Consider the following 22,302-nt stretch of genomic DNA (forward strand, 5'->3'; position numbering starts at 1 on the left):
GTACTGGTGGAATTTTGTAACCATACAGGAAGAAAGTAATCCTAATTGATGTTATAAAGACATTTTGGTTATCCTTTAAAAAAAATCTGAAAAAGGCGGGTTTGCTTCCACAGAATTCTGTTAGTTTCATCTTTATTAAATACAGTGGGACATCTTCCACAGGCATAGTAAAAAAATATATTAAGCCCAAAGTCAAGTGATGTTCTTTTCTCAGCCATGGGAGAAATTTTTCAGTGCACTAAGTATAACTTTGGAGTGAAATTAAAAAAATGAGAAACTAATCAGGGCCATGAATCAGTCTCACTGGGGAACACAGATCTAAGTTGCTATCAACGTTAGAAATCCAGCCCGGGGATCTGACACTCGCTGATGAAACCTAGTGCCAGATGAAAATACGCTCAGCAGGGTAGACAATTTGTTGCTGCCCTCTGCAGGGTAGCGTTGAGCGTTGAGCTGAAGCCTAGGAAGCAATAAATGGGCTTACAAAATAGCCTGGGCTTTTTCAGAAGAACTTTTAAAATTTCCTGGTGTATTGTTATTTCAAAAGTAATCTGTACTCACTTTATATTGATTAATATCGCATTTATAAATGCAAATCAACAATTTTACTCCAGTTGATGAGCCAGTTATAGTTACGCTCAGAGTTTCATTCCTGTTTTCTCAGAGAAAGAAGTCACTATATATCCAAACCTGGTAAGCTGGGCATAGTCAATTCTCACTGCTATTCCAGAGAGTCAAGTGTATGTTCTAACTAATGCAGGACTCTAAGAGCGGCACTCTCTCTCATATACACAGCACTCCACAGAACAAAAAAACATCCCCAATGCCTTAGAGAGCACAACTAGTGCTTTCTTGCCATGCAGGGAAAGAACAAGTCTTTTAGACTGTGCTTTCTGATGTATGTATGTCAGGGGAGGTATAGATTGGATATTAGGAAACATTTTTTCACTGAAAGGGTTATTAAACATTGGAATAGGCTGCCCAGGGAGGTGGTGGATTCACCATCCCTGGAGGTGTTTAAAAAAAGGGTAGGTGGGGCACTTAGGGACATGGTTTAGAAGTGGCTTTTGTCAGGGTAGGTTAAAGGTTGGACTTGATGATCTTAAAGGTCCCTTCCAACCTCAGCAATTCTATGATTCTATGTATGTGTTCTGGAGGCAGGCCAAAGTAAGTTTTGGTGGAAATACTAATTCCTAGATCACTCCATCATTCAGGAATAAAAGAACAGACCTCTTTCTTGCAACCGCACTACAAGGCTTCCACTCCTTACTTTGATGGCTTGCTAGGTACTAAGAGGTAACCAGGAACTGCAAGGTACCAGAAGAAAAGACTCTTCCAAGCTCTCGTCCTCCTCTGCTCTCAAGGAAAAGATTAAGCAAATATCACTGTGTCATTCACCTCCTCCTTCCAAACTGATGCATAAATTATTTCAGTCTCCTACATTGGATGATTTATTAAAAAAAAAATTTAAGAAAAGTCTTCCAGTAGTAACTGTTAACTCCTCGTCTGAGAATAAACAAACATCGGTCCTGTGCTCCAGCATCCATCAGTGTTAAAACACAAAGCCATCAAAATCTCTTGAGAGATAAGAGATTATGAAACATGAGCATTAGCAGAAGATTGTTACTCAAGTGATCAGCCATTCAATCCACTTATACGCTTCATTTGAGAACATTTCCTCTAACTCCAAAGCAAAGGCAAGAAGGATATGGTTCTAGTTCCAGCTATTCTCTTAGAGGCTTTATGGAGCTATTTTGTGTTCTCATCTCCTCATTTGCCACAACATAAATAACAAAAACCCAAATGTATCAGCGGTATCAGGAACCTTAATTCCCATGTTTGCAGGACACAGAGATTATACACTGCAAGACACTGTGTAAGCACAGATATTTTCTTCATGATCACACATCTGATATCACATGAGAACGTTACAAAGACAACCGTGAGACTGTAGGACAATATGCCCGAACACATGAAAGTCTGATGTGGAGGAACCTCTGCCGGGAGGCAGTCTTAAGCATTCAGCATTGCTACTGGATGCAGCGGGCCCTACTGTATGTCCACGTGTGTATTTGCAAAATGTATATCACGTATTTGTAACCCCTTTATACTGAAATACATAAAATAAAAACAAAACAACTCAGTCTGTATTTGTCATGGCTGATTTTGTTAAACACCAGAATTAGATATGGAATCACAAACTGCAACACAGAAATACAACAGAGAAGCTGGAAGGAAGAACAGTTTTTGAAGCTATGTGAACCAATTTGAAGCATCAAATTAAAAGGAAAGAAAACCACAAGTTACATAGACACACATGGATCAGCATGTCAAAACTGGCAAAGCTTGGCAAACAAGCTGAAGTTTAGAAATTAAATACTTCCTCTCAAGCAATTCGTTAGCAACAACATAGATCTATATAATAGAAACAAAAAGTCCAGAAATGTATTGACTCCTTACAGCTAGCACCTGCATTCTTGTTTCCAGAGGTTCAGCATGGTCAATTTATAAACAGCTCAGAAGCAGTCTAAGCAAAACTTCGGAGATGGTGTAGCATTTCTGGCCTTACACAGAACTCTGCAAGCAAGCCAAAGGACTTGACATGACTCAATCGGTGAAGGACATAATCCAACTCAGAAGCCAAACTTAGTTCTGACCAGGGTCAACCTCACTCATCAGCATCATCAAACTGACCAGTCTCAGTCATTCTAACTGGTGACGTAAAAGCAAAGCAAGCTGCATGGTGACAGCTTGGGTTGTAAAACGAATCCTCTCGCCATGAGTATGAGGCCAAAAGATTATTCTCCTGAAAGCTTCCACAGTGGAGATCGCCAGCATCTAAAGAAGATCAAAGAAAAGATTTAAATCATGAGAGATGCTTAGAAAACTAGTGGTATAGTATAGCAGATTGTTTTGCAGGTCTACCACATCTTCCAGTTAGGTATTTCAATTTGATCTGCCAGCACTCATGAATTAGACCTACAAACAAAGGAAAAAGAAAGCTGAGTTTGGCAACATCTTCATTTTAAGGAAGGTTCTTGCCACAGAGACAAAACAGTTTACCAAAAAGCTCAATGATGTACCTGGATTCAGAATATCCAACAGCAGCTCTTACAATACATGTAGTTCTACATTTTCTCCAGGCATAAAAGGCTCATGAAACCATTACTTTTATTTCTCCTCCCCCTTCCTGCTCTCTCCATAACCACATCCCAATAAGGGGCCCTCCAAACCCTTTAAGAACTGGGTCACTGGACAGAATGGAAGGGTGGGGTCTGGTAAAAGCGAGCTCTGAACAACATTTACACAAGGCTAGAATTAAGCCTAATAAGTCTGTTATTTAACCAACCTAGCACAAAAATAGGGCAAAGTCCTTTAACAGAAGCAAAAGATTCGTAGCCAGCAGGCACTGAAAGGACTGAGCAAATGAAAAGCCCAGAGTATTGGGCAGCAGAAAACCCAACACAATATCAGCCTTTCAGTAGCACTGACAAACAGACCATTAAAGCAAGCATTTTTAAAAAGTTTTAAAAAAAGCCATGAAATGATGACCAAGCACATTTTTTATTTGTAGCAGTTAACAACTCAGACTCGGTATCCTTCACAAGCACCTGAACCCCATAATCACAGCTTCCTTAATTTGTGAGGATTTGAAGAGTGTAAGCTACAGGTAGGGATGAGTTAGTTAAATAAAGCAAAAGAACTTGTGACAGTTCCAGTAAAAAAAAAAAAATAAAAAAAATCAAAACATTCCATAAACTTGAGCAAATGAGAGATTAAAAGGGAAGGAAGGATGGAAGAGATAGAAACATCCAAAAAGGAAACGGTCTTTTTCTCAGATTACTCAGTGTGAAAAACCACTACTGTGTTTCCATTTTAAAATCAGAATGACTTTATAGGAAGGCTGCAAAAACTTTCCCACTTCCTTCTGTTATCAAACAACGGAACTTGAATACAACAGCCATTTATGGAATTAAAATTAACAGATAATTTATATTTTCTAAGGAAAGAAAGATGTGTTTGTATTAATTACAGAAGATATGCATTAATGAGAAGAAAATGGAAATGGTACTACTCTGCTTCAGCAAAGACACAGCAGGTCACCACTGCTGGCTAACCTCCATCTACTTGTTCTATCCCAATGTACAGTTTGACAAATGAAGATTGAGACTCTCAGTTCAACATGAGTCACCACAAAACAGTTTACAAACTGGAGGGTTAATACAATTCTAAAAACGTGGATGAATCTGCTTCTATCCATCGCCACCTTTGTCCATGGGACTGATCACATGCACAACCATTTACGAGGATCAAGCTTAAAAAAACTCAAAGACCCAAAAAAATCCTACAACAACAACAAAAAAAAAACCAACAAAACAAAAGCAACAACAAGCCAGTACTCAGAGACTGAGTGCTTGTACTGCTCCCCTCCAAATAACTCCACGCTCTAGAGGGACATTACAGTCTCAATTAATTTTCTTGGGGGAAAGGAAGACCTCCTTTTACACAAAAAAGTTATATTCCTGCACTCCATGTGCCTTCCTCTTCTGCTTCAGAATAACAAAGATATATTACTGAGACCTAGCTTCTCCAGAGAAACTCAATACACACATACAATTCTTCTCTTTACCGTTCCACTCCCTAAGAATTCAATTGCTCAAGCAAGAGTTTCATGTGAACTTTGTAACACTGCCTTTAAATCCCATATTTGACAACAGAATTATGCATTTTGACCATGAGGTCAACAAGAACAAAAAAACTGCTTCCCAAAATAGAATGCGGAGTTATTCAAACACATTCTCCTGCAAAGCACCTACCTCCAATCACATACTAACCAAAACTCAAATGAAGCACAAGTAAATTTGTACTTACCATAAGGATTACATTCAGAGTTCTCCAATTCTTTATCCCAGTCCTCCTCTGCTTCGTACAGCGAAGCAGTCTGCAGCTCTGGAAAAGTTACAGCCTCAGACATACTGGAGACTTCACCATCTAAGTCTTCCAGGTCAGAATGTGTATGAACACAGTCGACAGGAGAGCCACTGACATCATTTTCATTGTGAGAGGTATCAGAGAATTCACTTTCTTCAGACTCACTATCAAGAACAGTTGGTATATTCTTCAGCAAACGTTCTAAAAACAATAGAAAAAGCCAACAGAGATACTTAGGAATTAAACAGGAACAATTAAATTCTTAGCGTGCAATAATTCAGCCAGGTATATGAATGCACTTTGTGACTACTATCTAATTATAACGTTTGTGGTTCCTTACATATTAGTATCACTACAGTGCTGCTTCAGATGCTTGGGAACACAGAACATAGGCTTGCATCACACCACTAGTCCAAGTCAGGATTTTCCACAGACTCTTGTTGTAAAATAAACTCTTTAAACTAGGGCATAGGACCAGCAGTCTTGTTTCACCACATTCACCTGTTGGTATTTTAAAAAACAGGTACGTTGAAAAACCACAGCTCTAGTTTACAAAATAAATAAATAAATAGTTTGGTAGTAATGATTAATTACTCTTGCATGTAGGCACACATAAATATCTACATGGAAATAATTCAGTGCAGTAACTCAAGAAACACTTCCCATGCATCACCAAAGAATTTTAAGTATATTTCCTCAAGCAGAGTGTAAGTTTCACTACTATCTGCTTTGGTTTTGCCCTAATAGTTTAGGCTTACCTTTTCTGGGCTTCCAGATCATCGTTTCTCTCTTATCAGAAAGCTGTTCCTCCTCAAAGCCTACAGACTCAATGGCAGCAGCCATTACCTACAAGACAGTTTTAAAGAATCCAGTAGCGCCTTTCATTGATTCTTCCAATGAGGCTCCTACAACTTCTACTGCATTTGGGTGTTTCTGAGCCCTTGAGCCTAACCTGTTTGTTTGTTTGTTCCCTTGATGAATCAGAGGTTTTAAACCAGACAGGCTTTCACTTCAGAAAGCAAATCTGATGAGGGATGGCTCATCCTGCTGCCGCCATCAGTCACCTCTGGCGGCAGCCAACACAGAACAGCCAGTCTCCTCCGCCACAGACCTAATCCTCCTCATGCCATTTTGGAAACAGGTCCCAAAACTGACCTAAAATGCACCTGTTTGGGAACAGCAGCAGACTGTGAAAGTTGCAGAGCGTGGAAGAAGTACAAGCACCAATAACTATGAACCAACCACCTCGGGGGGAGGCAAGGGGACAGAAGAGGGCCAGGCCCTCCAGCAGCCCTGAGGAGCTGGGGAAAGATGGCAGATGCACAGCTGAAGGCAACACCTCAACTGGCTTCATGACCCCCAGAGAGTGAGGAACGGAAGGGCGAGTTATCCCCACCACTTACGCCACAACAAAGATGAATTCGCTGAAGGCACAGCCCCTGCCCAGGGCGGTGGGAGCGGGCAGCCAGGCTCCCAGGAGCTCGCAGAGCCGAGCCCGGCAGGCCCAAGGCCGCGGGAGGCAGCCTGAGGGGGTCGCGGCTAGCGGACAAGGGCACAGCGCCGCGTACTTCGGCCGACCCCGCACTGGCGGGCCCTGCCGCCCGCCCCCCGCCCCGCAGGAGCCCACCACACCTGCCGAGGCGGCGGTGCCACCAGCCGCGCCACGCCGGCCGGCGCTGAGGGAGCGTCCGGGCGCGCAGCTGCGGGGCCGGGCGCGAGAAGACGTTCGTCCGTCCGTCGCCGCCCGTCTTTCCGCTTTGCCGGAGCCGAGCGTCCCCTCAGCGCCCGGCCCGGCCGGCGCCGGCAGCGGCGCCTGCGCCCGAGGCAGCCGCGGGCACCGTCAGGCGGACGGTCTCCTGGGAAGGGCGGCTGCTGCCGAACCCGCTGACCGTAATGGCTGTGCCCCGGCAGCCCCTGCCCGAGGATCCACCAGCCGCTGGGCGAGCGGCGGCTTCTCCCGCCTCGGCCTCGGGCGGACAGCGCTGCGACCTCCACCCGCCTCACCGCCCGCAGGGACTGGCGCCATTGGCACTTGTCGAATGCAGAACTTCTGTCATGGCTACTGGAAGTTGTCTCCAGAGGGAGAGGAAAACGTTCTGACATAAGGGCAGAAACAAGCTATCGTGGTTTAGCCCCATCAGAATCAGGACACAAGCAATTAAAACAACTTGGAGAAAAAACGTGGAGAAATACAAACATAAGAGCTGCAAGAAAACACCTTTACGCTCATAAAGTTGTAAATAAAACATCAATGCCGCCCCAGGCTCTCTGGCTTTTTAGTCTTGCCAAAAGGTACCACCGTCCGTTAGGCCTCGTGCTAGAAGCAGGCCCAGAGAAGGTGTCGAGGGGTGGGGAGCAGTGGGAATGAGCAGACCTGGCAGCTGCTCTATCGACCAAACCTGCTCTTGGGAAACGTGTATCACTCTCAGGGGCTGCAGGTGGTGAGGTGAGGGGCAAAGCTCTGTAAGGAACCAGAACACGTAATGAAAAAGAGCCCAACTTTCTGAAATGGTGGGGTTATAAACTTTGCTGGACTTAAAAAAAAGATCCCCAAAACCCGTACTTGACGCTTTTTGTTGTGTAACTGAAGAAGCAAGACAAGGGATTCCAGGGAGTGAGTAACACAATGAAGGGCAGACAGGATATGAGGAACGGTTACTGGGGTGAAGGGCGATGCCAGACACAAGACAGCAGAGAACTAGTGGGGAGACAGAAGATGGCCTGGCTAAAAGCAGGACATAGTTCAGATGCCACAGAAGGAGCAAGTTTAGCAGGCTGTTGCTCCAAACCTTGTTTTCAGCTAGTCAAAAGTTACTGGAATTCATTGCTTGAGAGGAGCTGCAGTTTTTCTCCTTGTGTCAAAAATCTTAATGACAATACAGAGAAATATTTCTTTAAGTCATCATTCACTCACTGGAAAATTAGATAAAGGAACTATTGCTGCATGGTCTTGTACTTCCCCTATGCATGCTTGATTGGTCCGAGGAGAGCGTTTATGCTGATTTAATGGGTTTGCAATGGAAAACCGTGGCTCTGCAAACAGCCAAGAAAAGCACTGTCTCAAATAAACATTACCCATTTTTCAGGCATTGTGGACAGGAAGTTTAGGCGTAGATCAGAACTTTCTGCTGTCACATCAGGGGCATTTGTAACAGATCTCAGCTCCCCTCTACTTTTCATAGTCACTCTCAGAATTACAGCTTAGGACACAAATGCTAATGCAACGTGGTTGCAGAGATTGGTTTTGAAAAGAGGATTACAGATGACTTCAAAGCTAGGAAACAACAAATACCATAATTTTACAAATTGTTTCTCCAGTGTTCCACTTTTCATTACTCAACTTAGTAAGATACGAAGATCGCCCACAGGTAGAGTTTCCATGGTTTTTTTTTTTGCATTTATGAGCTATAATATTAGCTTTCCAGAGCGTGAAAGCTGATGCATTATGACTATTCCATCTGAATGTTTAGGCAGGAGGATGAGTTTGCTCTCACCAGTCTCAATGAAGAACGCACTCAGAGACGCCTTTGCTTTCTCCTCTAACTTGCCCCTGGCAGAAGCAACAGCAGAAACAACTGCAATGGGGCAGATGGCTTTTTTTTTTTCTTTACACCAATACATGAATGTATTGAAGGTACACTTTAATATGATCTGGGCACATATTTACCTTTGTACAAAGTACAAAAAAATCCACACTGTCATGTTGCAACTATTTATAGCTTTTTCATAAGTGTCCAGTTTGCAATAAAGTGTATTTGGAAACAAAATCTTCCACCAGATCTCCCTGCAACATCTTCATGGCTCGCCAGTGAATGCTCCCGCAGTTTTCTGGTTTGCCTTGGGGATGACTTAGCTCCTCTTTTATATAATCCAGCCAGAGATCTTTAAAAGAAAAATAGAAGTTCTGATTAGATTTTGATTGGATATTACTTAACAAACATACCAAACCTAACCTAGAAACTCTCTTTTTGCAAGCGTCCTTGATGTTAACGCAATGAGACTTACTTTGTGAAACTACAAACCCCTGCCCCTTGAGGACCAAAAGCCTGGGTTCCATTCCCAGCTAGGACAGGAATGTCTTAAAAACTAATGCAGCTGCTTACTTCCTTAAAAGGAATACTGCAGATATCTTGAATACATAAAAAAAAATAACACATAGAGCTCCACAGTGTTCACAAATCCAAATTAAAAGTGATGTGCATCTCTTATACCAGCGAGTGTCAAAACCTTATTTGCTAGTAGTTCTGCTGAAGCCGTCCCACTGTGACCAGCCACCCTGAACTGAAAGTGAAGGGTCGCTGCAGTGTCATGCACTTAATGGCACAGAAGAAATAAGCTCCACTCTGCATGACAGCAATCATGAGGGCAGAACAAACAGCTACCTTTGAAATGGATGAAAATAAGAGAGGCAGCACTGAATGAATAAATAAATAAATAAAATCTCCTTACCAGAATCTGTTGAACCAAACTCCCTCAAGGCACGTTCATAGTATTCTCTCAGATGAAGCATTTTGCAGGATTCCTAACAAAGGAAGGTATTAAAAGGCTATTTATTTTGTACAGAAGTGAATCTGCAGCTTGATTAGGTTCTCACAAAGAAAAAGAGCCATGGTAATTACACGCGCACACGCACACTGCCGAAGATTAGTTACCATGGAACTTGGTTTTGTATTACATGCTATGAATCAACTGTAGAAGACAAATATGAACCGATCATAAACTAATGACGCTACTCATAAGCCCTCTGTTTCCTTTTTAAATCTGAAGTTAGAAGTGTATTTTACGAATACAAGGCACTAATTGGATATTCAACAACTTACTTGTTCCTTTTCTATTTGGATCATCTTCCTGAAGAAGTCAAGTGAAAATGGACGATTTTCACACAGGCTGAAGTAAAAACATAAGTAACTTTAGACTTAAAGCCTTTTAACACATGCCCTAGAACAATCGCATTTGAAGGTTTGTCACCTGGTAAAGACTCTTCTAACTTTCTTATAACCACTATTTCTGTAGGTCCAGTCAAGATACTTTTCTTTCATAGTCACAGATTCAGCATGAGTCGTGGCGTGTAAGGATCTCTGCAAGTTTAAAAAGGAAAACAAAGCAAAAACCAAACCCACCACATAAGCTACAAATAAAAGGCAACAAGGGAGAGCAAACCAAACAGTACCTTCTCCCTTATTAGGCATCTGACACAAAGCAGATCTCCTAAGTGAGACAAAGTTCTGAACAAAAGCATCCCACATGATGTCTGAAATTTTCAAAGTTCAAATTTTTCAAATTAAAATATTACTTGTAACCTAAAATACATGTCTCGTCCAATATTCCATACAGCTGGCAATTGTCATTTCCCTAACATCCTTCATGCAGAGGGTTTCACAATGCTCTACAAATAACTGAATTCAAGCTTCCACCTGAAATACGTGTTTTATGTTGTAAATGGGAAGGGGGAACAACCAACATACCAGGCAAAAAGGAAATGTTTTGCCCTAAGCTATTTAGGGAATTTACAGTCAGATTAAAGTCACAGTTTTGTTCTTGAGTTTTCTGTAACAAGGTTGAACGTTTTCACAGATTGTAAAATTCTCCTCTGCATGTTCAGATTGACATCTGAAAACAGAGCAACTTCTAGACCACAAAGTAAAAGAGGTGGCTATGTGCTTACAAATATGTAAACGTCTTAGAAGCGTGGGGATGGCATTTATGCTTATAAGCCTATGTCCAACTGATTTTTGGTAACATTGTTTTACTTGAAATGCTTTGATATCAACGCATGAAGGACCTAGAGTATAAAGCATTTGTGACATGTTCCATCCGCACACGCTCTTCCTGTTTGTTTACACACTGTCATAAAAAGTAGATTTCTATTAGCTAAGTACCTGGTAGACAGCTTCTGTGTCTTCCTTGCTCTTCGTGCCTTCACTCCATTCCACCCAGAGGGTCCATATTGGCAAAGTGCCCTACAAGGTAAGCAGATAAATCACATGATTGGAATACAGTGACTCTGACTTACAGAAACAGACAGCGACACATCCACCAGGTTCTGTATTTATAGCTGCTGTAAAAAGTGTCCTTTAGACATAGCTCTTAGACAACTTTGGACTGCACACTGGAATTACTTGTTTCCTTCCTCGCTTAGAGGATAAATGCTACTTAGCTGCACAGCTGCAAGACATGTCGCCAGGGATGAGACACAAGTTCTGCATCACCAAACGCTGCAGTACAAAGGTAACTTCTGAGAACAACAAGAAGGAAAGAAACAATCACCTCCTTGTTTCCTCTCCTCACTCCTTGTGTCCAGGGTTTGAAATGGAACAGCAAGACAGCACACAGCTAATTCAAGCCTTGAAATACCATACATGCAAACAATTCATCAGTCAGTGAAGAAAAGGAAATGCATTTTCGAGTAGGACACAAAGAATACCATATGACTGCTAGAAGTGTATGTAAAATGTCACCTGTGAGCATTCAGACTTTAAAACGGTGAATATTAAGTGAATTTGCAATTCCCTAATGCTCCTGAATGCAATGTGCGTGTGAAATGTCAAGTTCTTATTTTTGACCTTAAAAATGGTTAGGGACTTTGAATGCCTTGTAAAGGAAAAAAACCCACTCAACTAAATAGCAGAGGTTTCCTGTCTAAGATTAATGCATACAAGTCCATAAAACTAGCACAGACCTTAGATTTCACGTGCTTAATAGCTTCTTCAAAACACTGGGTCACATCATCACTCTTTAGTTGAATCAGCACCTGCAGCCTCATCTGCCACGTTTCCACTGACAGGCTGAAGCGCTTCGTTGCAGTTTCTGCCACCTCTGTAGCCTTCTCGAAGAGGGTGGACTCCAGTAATAGTTGAAGCTAAAACCAAGCAGATACAGCTAATCACCACAAGAGATTTGTAATACCTGGTTAAAAAGCAAGGCCTTGAACGCATTATTGCCCGCCTTTCAATGTACTCAAAATGGCAAAGATAGGCACGTAAGCAATGCAGGACAGTCTCACAATCTATTTTTCTATGTCAGCTCTTACCCACTGCTTATAGAGAGCTTCTGGCAGCAAACTGGACTCATGGGCTTTGTTGAACACACTCAGTGTCCTCTCCAGCCTCTAAAACCAACAAAGAAGAAAAAGAAAACAAGGATTATTCCTGCATATACCAGATCCCAGCATTACAAGAAGCCCAGTGGATTAGTGTATCAACATGTCACTGAAATTCAGTAAGAGTTACGTATCTAATGCTTTAGGTACCTGCATAAATTCCAAGATAAAGGGGAAATTTGAGCACCCGAATTACTCTTTTCTTTAAGGAGGAAAAGAAAAACATCGCAATGTTCTTTTACTGTATTAAAAGGGAATTAACCTGCACAGGATGATTAGTTAATTCACCAAGTCATAGCCAAGCACAGATGCATAATTAAGTTCCCATGTGTCAGCACCAAAGTTTGCTCAGACTTATTTGCAAGAGTTGTTTTAATTTGTCCTTTTCTTTGAACAAGAACAGGTTTGCAGGACTGTCAGCGAACATTAACGAGTTTGCACTCTCAACTTGCATCCAGAGGTGACTGTACTTTACTGATAAGGCTGGTTTATGCCCAAGTAATTCATGTTCAGGCAGGCCATACATCAACCTAACAGTAAAAGTGATCCCCTCAATGGAGGCTAAATGATTTTTAATCATAGCCGCAGATAAGTATTTCTGATAAAACGTCAAAAGATATTTGCTTCTTGTCTGATGGGTTACAGAAATCAGTAAAAACAGAGATGATTTGTTACTTGTTACTTATTTGTTAATAAGCTTTTACCTTTTGTTTTAATTCTTCACTGTTGGTTTTCCTGTTGTATCTCTCTAAGCAAAAAGTGATGTAGTATTTCCACATGTCCTCTGTAGAATCAAAGGCATAATATCACACTTTATAGAACCACAAAACTGCACAAATATTTGTCTTTAAGGAATATAGAGAATCCAAGCAATAAATGTTAATGTCAACTTTGTTTTAACAGGTTGTATTATAAAAGAGGCCCCACATTTATAACATTAACATTTAAAAATGGCTTCCTGGTGTAAGCTGCAGCCAGTAACTCTTTCTAAAGAGCATTCCACTCAGTTCAGCTGAGGCTTCAGCACACGCTGTCACAATTAATGTTCACTGCACCCTTTGCCTGTAGTTTTCAATGGGCCTGCAAAAGTAAAGACACTCACGGGCAGTTGACAAAATCTTTCTTTGTCTGTCTGACTTCAAAGGCTATAGAAACAGCAAGTTTGAGTCCGCTCCACAGATGGCCCCTTGATAGCCTCCCTTAAGAGTTAAGGACAATGCCAGATGCTGAAGGTGGATATCCACTCCACTGGCAACTCAAAAACATTGCTTACTCACAGCTAACCACCAATATACTTCAGTTCTACAGGTTTCCTTTATTTAGGAAGTTTTCTCTATTTACAACTCCCAAGCCTCTATTCATCTGTGGGCTTCTATTCTCCTCATTGGTTAAGTCACATTAATAAAAGCAAACAAGCAACAAAAAGCACTTTCAGTCAAGCAGCTCCTTTGAGAGTATAAATTCATTGGAAAATAACCCAAATAACACATAAAATAGATCCCAAAACGGCAGCATCTAAAAACTACTTGCCTTCTCTTAGGTATGGCAGCGCCTGACAACACCTACTTCAAAACTTTCACAGTCTACAGAATGCTAAAGTACTAGAAAAAGAAAATGATGTTTAAATGCAGGCAGAACTTTTCACCTGTTGGGACTGCTTTCACAGCCTCTTCAAAGACTGCAGAGCACCGCTCCTCTCTCTGGGTCATTTCAGATACTTTCGTCTGTTTTGTGGTGTGTTCTGTGGACTGCAGGGACCCCAGCTCCAGCTCATGACGGGCCATGTAGTCCCATGTAAGAGGATCATCAGCAAATGTGGTCTGTAAACTAAACACACCATGTCTGTAATACCACTCAACCACCACTCCTCTTTTGCAAGTCTGTTTAGAAGGGTTGTTACATTAGCATAGCAATGTAGTTAATTTCTAAGTAACAAAATGCCAGAGCAAAAACATTTCCAGAATTGCCAGAAAAAAAACCCAACCAAACAAAAACCCAACAAAACCACAACACAAAGCCACACCTCACCTTTCAAGAATTTCTTTTTGCAAATCTTGGGTAAAATCAAAGAGCTTTGCAATAGAAAGCACAGCCAGATGGAATTCAACACCTACATTTCAAGGGGAGGAAAAAAACCTATCAAGCAGAGTATTACATACATTGCACACTTTGCATATCTGTATCTTTGCAAGCTTTTGTCCAGACCCAGGTAACATTTAAGCGCATCGACAGATACCCTCTTCTTTTCTATAAATCTTAAGTGTTCCACCCATATGATAAGCCACGTTAGGATGTTGATTCCCTGGCTATATTCTTCACAACTTCAGTTACAAAAAAAGGCCGGAGAAGCAGGACATTCCAGAATCCAAAGTGATAAACTAGCCCTGTCCTGACATGCTTACACATCCTTCCAGCTTGGTTCCCCTTGCAAATTTAATAAGCACCTCCTCTGCTCTTTCACTTGACTCTGACATGGAAACACAGAAGGCTCCACACTTGGGACAGACCTCTCCAAAGCTGCACACAGTATACGTCAATGAATTACAGCCTTCGATGTTATAACTCTAACATCTGCAAGAATACCAAGTGACATGACTTGACATAATTAGTGCATTGCAAATCCCTATCAGCCATTACTCCCCTCCTTATTTTTAGGTGCTTACAAATCATTCGTATGCCTATTTATTCCAGTATTTCTCCAGGAATTTAAAGTAAGCCATCTCTTTTTGTCATTTTCTCTAACGCTCTTTTTCCCCCTCTACTTTTCAACGCTATTATTATATTTGGTCCATTGTCTTCCAAAATATCCCCATCTATTACCGTTTCTCAAAGAGATCTGCTGCTACTTTGCAGTTATTTTACCCAATTCTCTCCATAAAATCGGTGAATTTTACCAAGCCTGGTGAACTTAAAATCATCTAACCTGTTTTATTATTAGTCTGAATTGTTACTTATTTGTCACTAGTGCTATCTCATTAGTTGTAATCTAACGTTCAGTAAACAACAAAGCAAAAAAGGTATGTAATTCTGAACTGTTCTCCCTTTGTTTTTTTTAAGCAAACAAACAAGTTTTGAGACTGTAAGCCTAGCACCTGTGCCACTGCAGTCCAAAAGCTGTTGTACCAGAAGAGAGCTGTCAGCCTGCAGAACAGCTATGAAATCAGAACTATCAGCACTATTAAATTATAATTCGTCATTATCTAAGTTCTACTGAAGCGTGTGCACGAGAGCTAAGTCTATCTTTGTTACCTACTGCATTAGCTAAATAAAGGTGAGAATTTTCTTATTGAGTAAATTCAAGAAATGTTAAATCACCTTTAATTTTCTGAGCAGCATCCCTGTAGACTATGCGAGCCATTTCCCCATTGAGAATCTCTTCAGAATAACTGAATTCCCCCTGGAATATCAAGCATAGCATCACTGTAAAAACAGCTTTCCTTTCTCAGCCACCATTTTTGCAAACATGGAAAAAAACATCACAAGATATTAACAGGGTTTTTTATCTTATCCAATTTGCGTACATCAGCTAGAAAGAAATAAGAAATGGTAAGTTTAACTACTCCTTTCCATAAATTACTATTAACTTTCAAACTTAGGGATATAACAAAAGACTTTACAAATGTAAACAAAAATTTATGTTTTAAGTATTTGAGCTGAGCATCAGCCAACACTTCAAAAGCTTAACGCAGGCACAGGACATGAACAAAAACTTTTTTCTCTAAGCTTTTCTCAAACAAACCGCTAATACAGATCCCTTGAAACTATGCATTCAAATGTGTGATACGCAAGCAAACAACATCACTTAAGTAATTTTAGCTGATGTACCAAGTCCATCTTTGCTCGTTCAAATTCCTTCTTTTCCTTCCTCTGTTTTTCAGCATTCATCAGCTCCATTCTGAAATACTGCAAGAGAGAATTGAGGATGTGGGGATAAATCATAAAACATCGAAGTCCACAAACGTAGTAACACAAGCTCTATCTGAGGAGCTACAAATCAGGACTTTGCCAATATCCCATACACGTCTACATGAGAGACTTGGTTTTTAGAGGTTTGTGCATATAGCTATCTGCCCTACATATTTACTCCAGAAGTTTTCACATGTAGAAATTACCACTTTTTAGTAATTCTTTAAACCTTACCTTGCCCTCAAAGAAAACCATGCTCCCTAGCAAAGGTTAGGGATGACAGATCTCATGCAAAGAACTACGTCCTAGCAGAGCTTACAGTACTTTAGAAGGGAACTATGACACATTTATGTACAAACAGTATAAAACTCTCACATACATAAATACAGTATTTGCTAAACAACTGAAAAATGCTGTGAGTATAAAATATCTTTTTCTTTTTTAAAATCTTTTTGACAACATTTCCCCACTGATTGAGAAACAAGTTTTTTCCAGTTTTCTCCGAATGATATGAGAAATATGCTGGCCTGATTTGCTCTGATTGATCAATTAACTGGTCGTAGAAGAAAACCAGGAACTCACTTCTTGATAAAGTTTTGGGCACTCTGGATGGAAGCGCAAAGCACGAAGGAACAAGTGCCTCGCATTTTCTGACGAAAGTCGTGTCTCCATTTCCCATTTTGCTGCCATAATCCACAGTGCTGCAATAGATGATATAAATGAATTTATTTTAAGGCAAAGCAAGTGGCTGTTGATGACAAGCCACTTTGAAGCTACTCTCCAGGATGCACAAGTTGTTTTTGTTCCATGTACCCATTCCAACACAATCCATGAGCTCAGTAATGGAATAAGACTGATTATTTCCCATGTAAAACCGAGTTAAAGGACAGATCTAAGCAGCTAAGCAGATCCAGGAAGTTTCATCTGGTATAGCTACAGATCCAATAACCTACAATGGTGTCTTCAAAAGACAAAAAGCAGCCATGAGTATTCAACATCTACCTCTGAAACATCTACCTAGTCCCCAGTCTACCTGGAAAATGGTCATTCAGACCATGGGGACTCCTGCTTCACATCACCTTTTGATTGCTCAGCACAATCCCTGACAGAGCCCTTCTCTCCGAAGTAGCCACAAGGCAAAGAAAAGAGTAAGAACTTTTACCCCAATAGCTTGAACTGAGATCTATAAGAACTTAAACCAACTCTATACAATCTATACTGAGTCATTTATGCAGCATTCGCCATTGTTTTATTTACCTGGTTTATTGGGATGAATGGCCAACATGGAAGAAAACACCCTACTAAGCTGATGTTTTGCGTTCTGTAAAAGAAAAAAAGTTTTGTTTTACCCATTCTAGTACCAAATTGAACCACCAGCACCAAAGTTTCATTGTGAAGGGTTACAAGTTGCAATGCAATTGTACTGGAAAAGACACTTCTCTGCTATTTTATCTTCAGTAGAAAGTTTCTCATGTTTGTTCAATATTGTCCAACTTTCAAATGTTACCAGCCTAGATTAGCATAGTTAACTCAAACCTTTCTGCAGTATGCAGCTAACGCAAATCTGGCCTAAGTCACAAACCCATAGTCTCACTGACCATTCTGAGGTAAAAACTGCATTTTCCTTTTGCCACTTGCACTACTAAGACAAGATCACCTTCTTCAGTACAGCAGCGACGACAACAACTGAATGTTAATAATAATGTGAAGCCTTGCACAGGTAAGTTTACAAAGTACAGAGTTGCCAGAATTACACTTTTCGGCATAGTCACTATAAGAAATGTTTGGAACAAAATCTCAGTTCACAGACAGGTGATCCATTCATTCCAGAGAAGGTATAACCAATATTATGATTCTCACAAACCAAATGGTACTTCATATAATCAATGCAATCAGTCTCACCTTTGCCATGTGCAAGCACCAAATTTTATACTAATTCATTCTAAGGCAAATTCTGCACTTACCCACATCAGTGAAAATCTCAGGAAGTTCCACCAATGCTATAAAAATTATTTCAGTAATACAGCATGTGGCAGGGAAGTTTGTGCCCCTGTCTTGTAATTCAAGTACCAGGTGCCTGATTAAACACCAATCCAGTATCTCAACTCAGGAAAGATTAACATTTTGAAAACTCACCCACTGCTTGCAAAATGCAACATGTGAAAGCCAAAGCTGGACATCTTCCTATTGGAAATGCAAGGGAGAATCAACCTTACAACAAGGCAAGCACAAAAATCACTTGCACATTGACAAGCAAACAGTACACCCTCAGTACAATAACTTTGCACGCCAAGAGAAGGGCTTTTGAATCTCAGATTCCACCCCCCCTTAAATTCTTGTGAGACACACGAAAAAAAACAACGCTCCCATCTCAAGACACACCCTTCACAGACTCTCCAATCAAATCTGTGTTACACTGAACTCAGAGAGCTCACTCTAACAGTTCCTCAGGCACCTCATTTAGGTTTTACCATTAAATTTATCAAGACGCTCTTTTCCTAAAGCATCTGAAAGTTCTTTTCATTCGGTTTCTAGTCCTTGCAAGCCTAAAGACCAAACTCACATGGCAATACTTGTTTCAAGACTGTTGAGGACTAATGACTCAGAAAGGACAGAATATTGTTTGTATACAAAAAACATCTATCTGACATGAACGATCTATTTCTAGGCTACTGCTAAATGCAAGAACAAACATTCACTTAGTTTTTCTATTACATTCTTCCACATTATTGCCAATATTTCGTAGCAGTGATACCTAGATAAATTTTACATAGCAAGAGGGCAATTTTCAACTTATCAGTACAAATAAACAAACTTACTTTCCATTTTCCTATAGCACGGTTGAAGAGGCTATGGATTCTATGCAGGATAGAGATCTCAATTTCATCCTTCTTAAACGAATATCCAGTGCGCTAGGAGAAAAACAAAAACTATTAACTTTACTGTAACAAAAAATTTGGCATAAAGTATTCTGCACTCTAAATAATTGACAGACTTACTGCTCTTCTTTTCTTGATCAGTTCCAGCAAATTAATTTCATACTGAAATGTGGAAAAAAAAATTTAAAAGCAAATGAGGAGACATATAACAGTAAAGAAAAAAAAATACTGATCAAGTGGGTTTTTTTAGCTAATCAGGTGGATAATAAAAATTACATCCAGAAAAACATAAGCAGCAATTGTTTGTCCAGATGACTACATTTCTAAGCCTGACTGAAAGCAAGCTTGAGTAGTATTGCACATGATGTTTCAGACTTGAACTGTCAGCACTCTACATATTCCTAGAATTGTAATGCACAAGCCAAACTCCTAACACCACAGAAAACTAACTACACTTAACTAAACGAAAAACTACAGCAAAAAGACACCACAAGAAAGAAGACTCTCTCATCCCAAACTCGGGCACCAATTCCCGGCCGTGCTTTGTGTCCAGGTGTGCCGATAAACCACTCAGGAGTGGACACCACGGGGCACGTGAGGAGAGGCCTTAAGAAGATGCCGGTTTCCTCCACGGGTCACTACAGAACCCCGTCACTTCTCACCGAACTGTCGCTACAACGTGAGGCAGCACGCTCTGCTAATCAGTACGGCCTACCTGAATATAATTAATAAAATCCTCCTTCCGAAGCGCTCTCCGCTGTATTTTGTACTCCAAAGCCGAAGCTCTCCTCAGGACGGCCCTACGGGAAGGCGAAATCAGCGAGCGGAGCCACCCCGGTCGCGCCGCCCGCCCCTGGCCAGGCACCCGGTCCCCCAGCCGCCGCCACCGCCACCGCCGCCGCCGCCACCTCCCGCCTCACTTGATCTCCTTCCGCGTGAACAGCCCGACCCGCTCCAGCTGCTCCAGCTCCGGAACGCGGTCCTCCAGCCGCTGCTCGATGCGCTCCGCCATGGCGGCGGCGGCGCCGAGCTCTCACGCGTGCGCCGCGCCCGGCCCGGCCCGGCCCGGCCCTGCCCTGCCCTGCCCTGCCCACCACCCCTTCCGGCCGCGCCGCAACGCTCCGCCCGCCGCCTTCCGGAGCGGGGCCGCGCCGCTCTGCTGCCCCCTGGCAGCCCCGCCGGCGAAAGGCAAAATGCCGGCCAGGGGAGGCCGGCGGCGAAGCCACCAAGTGCGAGCTCCAACGGGAAACCGCCTCCAAACGTAACGGGTTTTGGGAGTCCTGTGGTAAGGGCGCCTGGAGGAGAGATGGGCTCTAACAGCTCAGGAGCCGCCGGACCGCCGGGTGCTCTCCCAGGGTGTCTTCCCCAGCCAGAGCCATGAACGAGGCGAGGGGACGTCAGCCCAGAACATCACAAGGACATCGTCTTCTGGTGGGATTCCTCATGGGATAAACGGCTCAGCCCCTCTCACACGGCACCTTTCTTCTGAGAAAATTAACAATAAAAACAGGTGATGGTAAATTTCTGTTTCTTACACGAGGGAAGTGTAAAAAAAATGGCGGTGTAGGAGAATTTTTTTGAGAGTGGCTTTAAATACGTGTTACCCACAGCAGTATCTTCTAGTTATGCTTTGAGCTGCCACTGCCATCACCGAGCTGGAAGAGCTGGAACCACACCTTCCGACCTGTGGTGATCATTACTCCCTCCTAGAGGACGAAGCAGGAGCCGTTTCTCTGGAAAAGCAGAGGATTTAGAGGCAGGAGACTAAGGGGAAGAGGGCTTCTGGCACAGCATTCTTCACATACAATAGTGCAAAAAAGGTGTGGGTGATCTTCCACTTTTATGATAGTAGAATGGCTTAAAAAGTGTTGCCGAGTAGAGTGAGAACCTGAGCAGTTAACTTCTGCTAAAAGCGCACATAAGACAAAACGCTTTACAAGAACTATCAAGAACAGTGGTAATTTTTTTCACCTGCTATGACTTGGATTCGTGGTGGTTTTTTTCCAATATCGGGCACCAATTAAAGAAAAAAACCTAATTCTCAGTGGGAGAGGTTTAGCAACTTTTCACTCTGACAGGAAATGGTGACACCATTTTCCAAGACATGATCAAATGGGAAAGCTGCCAGGAAACGAAGAGGCACCATCCAGTCACAAAACCAAGAACTCCAGAGTGCTGAGTTCCGAGCTCAGTGGCTGTGGCAGCTCTGCATCTCAGCCGTCTAGCACAAAGGGACACTTCCCTACCTCGTGAGGAGAAGAGCAGCTCCTGCTGTAGGGTGTCCACCCCGCATGCTCCCATGTCCTACGCCTACCTGCCACTAGCTGTGGTGGTGCACATCACAGTGCTATCAATTCACCTTTACATACTCACAATATACACAATACAACTGGCAAAATCCAGCAGCTGCCTCAGCGCAGTTGAGCCATCCCTGCTGTGGAAGGAGGAACTTCCCACAGCACAGATGGCTGGTGAGGGATCAGCCACCCCACATGCGAGGAAAGCCTTCAATCTCTCGGGAACTAGAGTTCCACGAGTTCACCTCCCATGGAGTTCAGCTTTCAATAACGCAGCAAAACAGGTAATCCTTCTCACAGCGGTGGTGTAAGAATATTATTCATGATCATCAGTAACACATTAATTATATTGGGTTTGACTTCTTTTGAGATGCACCCGTTCAAACTGATTCTCATATAAGTCCACAGACTTTACTAAAATAGTACTCCAGGAGGACTACACTGGGCATGAAAAGTAATGTTAGCATACTGAATCACTAAACAAGAATGTGACTGGAATGACTAGATTTGATTATTTAACTTCATTTATTTTGATATTTCTGCATCCGATTGCATGATTTTATACTATAAAAGCATTCTGTATGGAGAGCTTATCTGTCATGGTGCACTTGGATCACACCATGTAAATAAGAATACCACACGCAGTGCAGGAGTTCAAAGCTTAACAGGTAGATGTCAGTCATTACCTGGAAACCTCTGGGAAATTTTATCTTCTTGCTCTCTTCATTCTTTATTTGAGGTAAAACAGAAACAATTTTCTGATTTGTAATTTTACTTTTTAGCTGGGCCTCTTCTAACTGACTAAAGCCTGAAATTAACAGCATATTCTTTAGAAACCGCTCACTCTCAGAGTGGTAAGACCTGATTACACCAAGGAACTGTATGCACAGGGGCTCTTGCTTAGACTTATTGCTATAACAACCAAGGTCAGCTAACTTCGCTGCTTGCCCTGTTAGAGGGTCGGAAGCGTGGAAGCATAGAGGGGTCCCACCTGCAGGGAGGAGCAGACGGGACAGGGGACCCCAAACTGCCCAACAGGGTGTTCCATCCCATCTGCACCACGCTCAGTATAAAAGCTGAGGGATCAAAGGGGCAAGGGGGCTCTGGCTCGCTCTTTCTTCAATGGCCGACGTCTGAGGAGGACCCTGTCTGTTCGTCTGCCTTTGATCCCGATCCGAGCACTCCGGAC

General features: G+C 42.1%; 1 protein-coding gene across 5 annotated transcripts; it reads right to left on the reverse strand.

Moving 5' to 3' along the window:
• Nucleotides 1-1,817: 1,817 nt before the first annotated feature.
• Nucleotides 1,818-19,891, reverse strand: UTP6 (UTP6 small subunit processome component). 5 transcript variants are annotated; one of them, XR_010073282.1, is made up of 22 exons: nt 19,737-19,891; nt 19,532-19,616; nt 18,937-18,978; nt 18,757-18,849; nt 18,074-18,121; nt 17,195-17,258; nt 16,520-16,638; nt 15,857-15,934; nt 15,347-15,428; nt 14,060-14,141; nt 13,677-13,858; nt 12,736-12,815; nt 11,963-12,040; nt 11,612-11,791; nt 10,812-10,892; nt 9,901-10,010; nt 9,753-9,819; nt 9,382-9,454; nt 8,600-8,814; nt 5,691-5,778; nt 4,873-5,133; nt 1,818-2,838 (listed from the first exon to the last, which is right to left on the reverse strand). XR_010073282.1 is itself a non-coding variant. In XM_063352051.1 (19 exons), the coding sequence occupies exons 1-19, from the start codon at nt 19,826-19,828 to the stop codon at nt 8,657-8,659; spliced, it is 1,794 nt and encodes a 597-aa protein (XP_063208121.1). In that variant the 5' UTR covers nt 19,829-19,891; the 3' UTR covers nt 8,509-8,656. The 5 variants fall into 5 exon arrangements, 2 of the variants coding, with proteins under 2 accessions (XP_063208121.1, XP_063208122.1); XR_010073284.1 differs by lacking the exon at nt 18,937-18,978; XR_010073283.1 differs by lacking the exon at nt 5,691-5,778.
• Nucleotides 19,892-22,302: the final 2,411 nt, after the last annotated feature.

Source organism: Chroicocephalus ridibundus, chromosome 14 (genome assembly GCF_963924245.1).
Source record: "Chroicocephalus ridibundus chromosome 14, bChrRid1.1, whole genome shotgun sequence".
In the NCBI taxonomy this organism is placed as follows: domain Eukaryota; kingdom Metazoa; phylum Chordata; class Aves; order Charadriiformes; family Laridae; genus Chroicocephalus; species Chroicocephalus ridibundus.